At 34.9% G+C, this 8,336-nt stretch overlaps 1 protein-coding gene across 1 annotated transcript in view; it reads right to left on the reverse strand.

Annotated features, from left to right (window-relative positions):
* Positions 1–7,913: 7,913 nt before the first annotated feature.
* The window catches only part of ccdc171 (coiled-coil domain containing 171), a 40,112-nt gene continuing 39,689 nt past the window's right edge, over positions 7,914–8,336 (reverse strand). Inside the window, exon 25 of the mRNA XM_087307861.1 lies at positions 7,914–8,078. Within this exon, the coding sequence (XP_087163987.1) occupies positions 7,992–8,078 (87 nt within the window). The 3' untranslated portion in view covers positions 7,914–7,991. The remainder of the gene's footprint in view (positions 8,079–8,336) is intronic.

Raw genomic sequence — 8,336 nt, forward strand, 5'->3', positions numbered from 1 at the left:
ACCCAGTGTGTTGTGATCGGTCCATTTACCCAGTGTGTTGTGATCGGTCCATTTACCTAGTGTTTGGTGATTGATCACATTACCTACTGTGTTGTGATTGGTCCAGTGACCCAGTGTGCTGTAATTGGTCGATTTACCCAGTGTGCTGTAATTGGTCGATTTACCCAGTGTGCTGTAATTGGTCGATTTACCCAGTGTGTTGTGATTGGTCTGGTGACCCAGTGTGTTGTGATTCGTTACATCACCCAGTGTGTTGTGATTCGTTACATCACCCAGTGTGTTGTGATTCGTTACATCACCCAGTGTGTTGTGATTTGTCCATTTACCCAGTGTGTTGTGATTAATCACATTACCCAGTTTGTTATGATCGGTTCGGTGACCCAGTGTGTTGTGATTGGTCTGGTAACCCAGTGTGTTGTGATTGGTCTGGTAACCCAGTGTGTTGTGATTCGTCACATTACCCAGTGTGTTGTTGTGATTGGTTCAGTGACCCAGTGAGTTGTCATTGGTCCAATTTACCCAGTGTGTTTTCACTGATCACATTACCCAGTGTGTTTTCACCGATCACATTACAAAGTGTGTTGTGATTGGTTCAGTGACCCAGTGAGTTGTCATTGGTCCATTTATCCAGTGTGTTGTGATTGATCACATTACCCAGTCTGCTATGATTGGTCTGATGACAGTCTGCAGTGACTGATTTAACAAGGCGGGCACTCCGCTAATGTTTTATGCTTAAGTGGGTAGGCAATTGTGTGTGTGTGTGTGTGTGTGTGTGTGTGTGAATGAATGAACATGCATGTTTAATGTTGTCTTTGTGTTTTAGTATTAGTGCATCTTTTGGACGTTTTTCAGATTTCTGCCAGTTTTGTTGGTTTTATTTGCCAATGTCTATAAAATGCTCTGTTGCAGTCACACACGTGTGTTTGTGTGCGCAAAAGATAGAACGTTTGTCCCAGTTTGCATTAGTGCACTAGATTGAGGTGTTTTTAGTAATGTAAAACATTCATTTATATTTCTTTTACTTGGTTTACTACTTTTTTTTGGACTAATGTGGGGTCAATCTGACTTCAAGGACTTTTATTTACACACCCAATTAAATCCAGTGTGTTTTAGCTGGATTATTTAGGAAAAGGCACAGAATTTCATGCCCCTGACATTAAGGGAACATATTTTTTTCAAAAATAAAGGAACTTTTTCAAGTGACACTGACACATTTTTATAACTTAACAGAAACATTAGCATAACGCCAGCTTGGTAAACATGCTGACAGACACTTTTACCAAGTCTGCCCACCAGAATTAAAAGCCACTCAGAAAGCAACATGTTTAACACAATCATTTAAGCTCGAAGATCTTTAAATGACAAAAGCAGCCAGTGGACAGCATCCGCCATAAACCGACACTTCGTCCTGCAGTTAATCAGACTGAGCTAATTAGCAAGCGCTCATGTATTCAGGATGACTGAAGGAAAAGTGTCGCTGCAGCAGAAACGGCCGGCAGTGTGTGTTTGTGGGACTGGATTTAATCAGACGTGAGATTAAAGCTGCTCTCCACTTTATTCACATTCATGACTAAATGAGCTTGTTGGTTTGTTTGGCCACATCATCCTCTTACAGACACACCAGTGACCACAGTAGAGGAACATCTGCTTCCACGCAGATTTCAGACTCTTAGACAGCAGAGGGTTTGGAGAACTTATGATGTTTTAGAAATGCAGAGCACAGAAAAATTATATATTTTTTAAAATAGCATTCATATTTGTATTTGCATGCATTGCTGTTACAGATAAATAAGTGTTCATCATCACTATAATATATATATATATATATATATATATATTTAATAATTATAAAAAATATTATAAAAAATATATTTATATTTAAAAAAAAAAAAATATATATATATATATATATATATATATATATATATATATATATATATATATATATATATATAATTCTGAAAAAAATATTTAAGAAATATTTAAGACAAATACAACTATATATATATTGTTTTATTTGTCTTAAACATTGCTTTTAAATATTGTAACTCTCTGACTAATATGCATTAATTACAAAACAGAGATAAACTAAAATGTTTTAGAAATGTCTCACCAAAAACAGCATCTACAGTTGAAAGCAGAAGGGACATAACCATTTAAATAAAGTTAGATGTTAATGTGACTAAACTTTTTCTCTTTTAGGTAAATTGGGATTATGGGATTATTGAGATTTGTCTCTGATCTGCTTAACAGCAGAATAATGAGAGATATTTATTGAGAAATTGTTATAACTCTTGTTGAAAGTCAAGTTTACACATAATACGATTTAATCTGCCTCTGGAAAAGCTCTGATGATGATGTCAGGGTTTTGGAAGTTTCTGATTGGCTACTTAACAACATTTGAGTTAATGTGAGGCACAACTGTAGACTAGTATTGAAGGAAGAGCTCAAACACACTGCTTCCTTGTGTGACAACATGGAGAAACAACAAGCCAGAATCAACAACAAAGCCAGATTATAATTAGCTTAATTACACTGGGAAAAGACTGATGTTTGGAGACATGTCCTGTGCTCTGATGGAGCTAAGACTGAACTGTTTGGCCATAATGAGCAGTGTTACATTTGGAGGACAAAGGGGAAAGCGCACAAGCCTAGAACACCATCCCAACTGTGCAGTATGGGGGCGGCAGCATCATGTTGTGGGGCTATTTTCTGCAGGAGGGACTGGTCCACTTCACAGCATAGATGGCATCATGAAGACAGAACATTATGGAGAAATACTGAAGCAACATCTCAAGACATCAGCCAGGACATTACAACTTGACCACAAATGGCTCTTCCAAACAGACCATGACCCTAAGCACACTGCCAAGTTGATTTAAATGTGCTTTAAGGACAACAGAGTGAATGTTTTGGAGTGGCCATCACAAAGCCCTGATCTCAATCCAATAGAGAATGTGTGGGCAGAGTTGAAAAAGCTTGTGCGAGCGAGACAGCCTACAAATCTGACTCAATTACAGCAATTCTGTCAGGAGGAATGGGCCAGAAGCTTGTGGAAAGAGACACAAAACATTTGACCAAAGTTACACAGTTTAAAAGCAAAGCTAAAAATACCAAGGGAATGTGTGTAAACTTCTGACTGTCTAGAAATTAATAAAAAATCATAAAAATCATATTCTGGCATTTAGCAAATGTAAATCATTTCGGTTATCCTAACGGACCTAAAATAATAAACGTTTAGTCTGATTTACCATCAGACATTTAAAAAACAAATGGTTTTGTGCCTTTATTAGAGTGTATGTAAACCTCTGGGTTCAACTGTATATCAAATTGTACATTTGATTAAGTTTGTTACACCTTATAAAAGCAGGCTTTTTCTATGTGAATTGTATATTTTCAGCATCACTACTGCAGTCTTCAGTATTCAAGGTCCTCCAGAAATCACATTTATAATTAATATTAACGGCGTTTCAGTCAGTTTTCAGAGAATCTGTAATATTGATTCAGCATTGATTTTTGATGCTTTTATAATGAAGTTTGTTTTGCTCACCATCACTGCTTTTATTTGATCAGAAACATGTAAAAAATAAATAAGTAAGTAAAATAGCTGTTGTTTATGTGAATTGCACATTTTCAGCATCATTACTGCAGTCTTCAGTGTTCATGATCCTTCAGAAATCAGTATAATATGAAGATTTGATGATCAACACACATTTATGATTATTATCAGAGTTAAAAACTGTTCATTTTTTGCAGAAACCATGATATGGATTGTTATATAACACAATATAAAAGTGTTTGACAAACATTTTATCACATAAATGTCTTCAATGTCACTTTTTATCATTCAATTCAGTGCACTTTTAGGAAATAAAGTAAAAAAAAGCATCATATTGACCCCCGTCTGAAAAATAAAATGTTTTTGACTGAAATATTTTAATCTCTGGGTGAGGCAGTGGCGCAGTAGGTAGTGCTGTCGCCTCACAGCAAGAAGGTCGCTGGGTTGCTGAGCCTCGGCTCAGTTGGCGTCTCTGTGTGGAGTTTGCATGTTCTCCCTGCCTTCGCGTGGGCTTCCTTCGGGTGCTCCGGTTTCCCCCACAGTCCAAACACATGTGGTACAGGTGAATTGGGTAGGCTAAGTTGTCCGTAGTGTATGAGTGTGTGTGTGAATGTTTGTGTGGATGTTTCCCAGAGATGGGTTGCGGCTGGAAGGGTATCCGCTGCGTAAAAAACTTGCTGGATAAGTTGGCGGTTCATTCCGCTGTGGCGACCCAGGATTAATAAAGGGACTAAGTCGACAAGAAAATGAATGAATGAATGAATGAACTTTAATCTCTTTACTGTTTATTTTAACCTATTTTACAGAAGAATTTATTTAATCTTATTTAGGCAAGGCAAGTTTATTTATATAGCACATTTCATACACAGTGGTAATTCAAAGTGCTTTACATAAACAGGAATAAAAGAGACAAATATAAATAAAATAAAAACAAATAATAAAATTAACATCCTACCAACCACAATATACTGTATAACTCTTCCTAATAGATATTAAGCTATACTCAGTGTAAACTACACATTATCAATAGGTAAAGACATATATTACATCACATTTATATTTTCTACTTATCAAGCATTCATTTCCTTTGGCTTAGTCTGGATGTCTCCACAGCGGAATGAACTGCCAACTATTCCAGCATGTGTTTCACACAACGGATGCCCTTCCAGCTGCAACCCAGTACTGGGAAACACTTATATACACTCACACAAACACACACACGACTATGGCCAATTTAGTTGATCAGTTCCCCTATAGCGCATGTGTTTGGGGGAAACCAGAGCACCCGGAGGAAACCCACACCAACACAGGGAGACCATGCAAACTCCACACAGAAACACCAACTGACCCAGCCGGGGCGCAAACCAGCGACCTTCTTGCAGTGATTGCTAACCTCTATGCCACCCTATAACTCATCTAACAGATATTAAATTAACAATTTTGTTTAATAAATGTACATTAATCGAAAGAGACAGTAAATAAAAGTAATACATGTTACAAAACACTTATATTTGAAATAAATGCTGTTCTGTTAATCTTTCTACTAATCAAACAATGCAAAAAGCATCTCATAACATTATAAATGTCTTCACTGTCACTTTTGATGTGTATTTAATGCATGTTTAATGAATTGAAGTATAACTATTACTGCATTTTTAAACCCCATTGACCCCAATATACTGCATAACAGTTCATCACATACATCAGTCTATAGCAAACAGAGTCCAATCGCTTATATACAGTCGAAGTCAGAATTATGTTAATATTACGTAAATTATACCTTAAAGGGGCTAATAATATTGACCGTAAAATGTTTTTTTTTAAAATTAAAATCTGCTTTTATTCTAGCCGAAATTAAATAAATAAGTCTTTCTCCAGAAGAACAAATATTATCAGACATACTGTGAACATTTTCTTGCTCTGTTCACCATCATTTGGGAAATATTTCAAAAGAAAACAATTTAAAGGGGGCGAATAATTCAACTGTATGTACATTTTTGGTCAAAGTCTTTTTATATTATGACTTATATGAGATCGCTCTAGAAGGATTTTGTGTTTCCTGAAATAAAGTTATGTTTATGAAGGATAAACGACAGCACTTCCATCTATTTTTCTGCTTTAACGCTGATTTTCGTCCTCCAGAGACGCGTACAGCAGCAGCACTCGCGTCTCTCAGGACTCAAAGTGAAGCTTCAGCAAAACACTCTCACTTTCTGCAGCTTCACCTGATGATCAATGACCGTCTCACACACACACACACACACACACACTGAAGGAACGCCACAGATTTATGCTTCTCTTGAGCTCTGTAAAGCGGATTCTCCCAGGATTAAAGTCAAATCTGCAGTAAAACTGAGTGTCGCAGTGATTTATCCAGATCAGCACATGCTAATTATCTAGTGTAGCAAACGCCTCTGGTGCAGCTTTAACACCAACACACCATTAGTAGAACAACAATGATATATAATATAATATAATATATATTAAATAATTATTCAAATATATAATATATATATATTATATACACACACACACACACACACACACACACACACACACACACACACATATATATATATATATATATATATATATATATATATATATATATATATATATATATATACACACACACACACACATACAGTTGAAGTCAGAATTATTCGCCCCCTTTTGATTTTTTTTCTATTTTAAATATTTCTCAAATGATGTTAACACAGCAAGGAAATGTTCACAGTGTGTCTGATAATATATTTTCTTCTGGAGAAAGTCTTGTTTGTTTTATTTCGGCTAGAATAAAAGCAGTTTTTAATTTTTTAAAAACCATTTTTGGGACAAAATTATTAGCCCCTTTATTAGCCTTTAAATGTCACTTTAAGCTGTATAGAAGAGTCTTGAAGAATATCTAGTCTAATATTATTTACTGTCATCATGACAAAGAGAAAATAAACCAGTTATTAGAAATAGGTTTTTAAAACTATTATGCTTGGAAATGTGTTGAAACAATCTTCGCCGCCATTAAACAGAAATTAGGGAAAAAAATAAACAGGGGCGCTAATAATTCAGTGGGGCTAATAATTCTGACTTCAACTGTATATATACTTAAATACCATTTAAGGTCATTATTATTAGCCCCCTTCAGCAATATTTATTTTGGATTGTCTCCAGATACAAGTTATACAATGACTTGCCTAATTATCCTAACTATACCCTAATTACCCTAGTTAAGTCTTTAAATGTCTAATTAAGCTGAACACTAGTGTCTTGAAGAATATCTAGTCTAATATTATGTGCTGTAATCATGACAAAGATTATTAGAAATTAAATGAAAACTATGTGTTGAGAAAATCTGCTCTCCGTTAAACATAAATTAGGGAAAAAATATAGAGGGGGGCTAATAATTCTGACTTCAACTGTATGTAGATAAATAAAATAAATAAATAAAAATATAAGAATAAAAATTAGTCATTTATAATATATATATATATATATATATATATATATATATACATATATATATTAGATTCGAATAATTCTGATTAACTTGATCAAAGAATCCGCTTCATTAGCCTTATAAGTCTGATGCTTTCGCTCTGTTTTTAGCTTTACTGCTTTCGTTACAGTAAATAAAGAAATATTCTTTAATCCTACATTTTTTATTTAAAAAAATGATTTTGAATAATTTCACCTTAAAAATGACCGAAAAGCCAATGTCTACTGTTTCAGTTAAAGCACTACTAGTAGAAGTAAATATAAAAATGTATCCATAACAATTTAACGGTGCATTAATTGATCAAATTTGACAGTAAATAAATGTATAAACGTACAAAATATTCATATTTCAAATAAATGCAGTTTTTCTTCCACCAACAGAAACATTATATAACATAATGCATCTTTAATGAATAAAAGAATATACATTTTTAATCCTTTATATCCTAATATACTCGATACTGGTTCAAAACACAGATATTAATCTATTTTTTTTAATAAGAATGCATTAAAATGACCAAATTTGACAGTAAAGAGATTTAAAATGTTAAAAAATAATTATATATCAAATAAACGCTGTACTTTTAAACTTTAGTCTCATGATTTTCACCAAAAAAAATAAAGCAGCACATCAGTTTTCAACATTATTAATAAATGTTGATTGATAATGAATGAATGAATGATGAGTGTGTTTTAATCATCAGATCATCATATGATAATAATGTCTGCAGGATCAGGAACAGTGAAGCTGCTGGAGATTCACTGGAGTATAAAATCACACACAAAACACTTTAAATCACTGATCATATAAATTAATCAGAGACCAGATCAGGTCAAATAAAAACACTCCTCATCCCAAAAATCTGAGCAAAAGTCTGTATTTATAAGAGCAACCCTGAGCGTCTCATCTTACCCCGCTCCTCTAGAATAACAGAGTCATTTACAGTAAATGTTGATCAGTGTTTCTGACCGTCTGTTGTCCTCTCAGAGAATCTGACGGCCCACAATCCACTTCTGCTGACGGACTCTAGCACAAAAACACACAGAGGGAAACGAATGACCATCGACATCTGCATTTACACCATAATAAAGGGCTAACATGGGGACATCAGTGATCTAATGATCTGCTGTAATCTGAGGCCCCGTTCACACTCCGGTTTTGCTCCGGTTACGCCATCGGTCCACACTACGCCGGAGTTTCCGAGCGCCGAAAACGGAGCGTTTCGAAAATGCTAGAGAGGTCGTTTTCATTCTGAAGCGCTGCAGCTCCGTCTCAGTGTGGATG

Source organism: Danio rerio, chromosome 23 (assembly GCF_052040795.2).
Source record: "Danio rerio strain M-AB ecotype USA chromosome 23, GRCz13ab, whole genome shotgun sequence".
NCBI classification, from domain to species: Eukaryota; Metazoa; Chordata; class Actinopteri; order Cypriniformes; family Danionidae; genus Danio; species Danio rerio.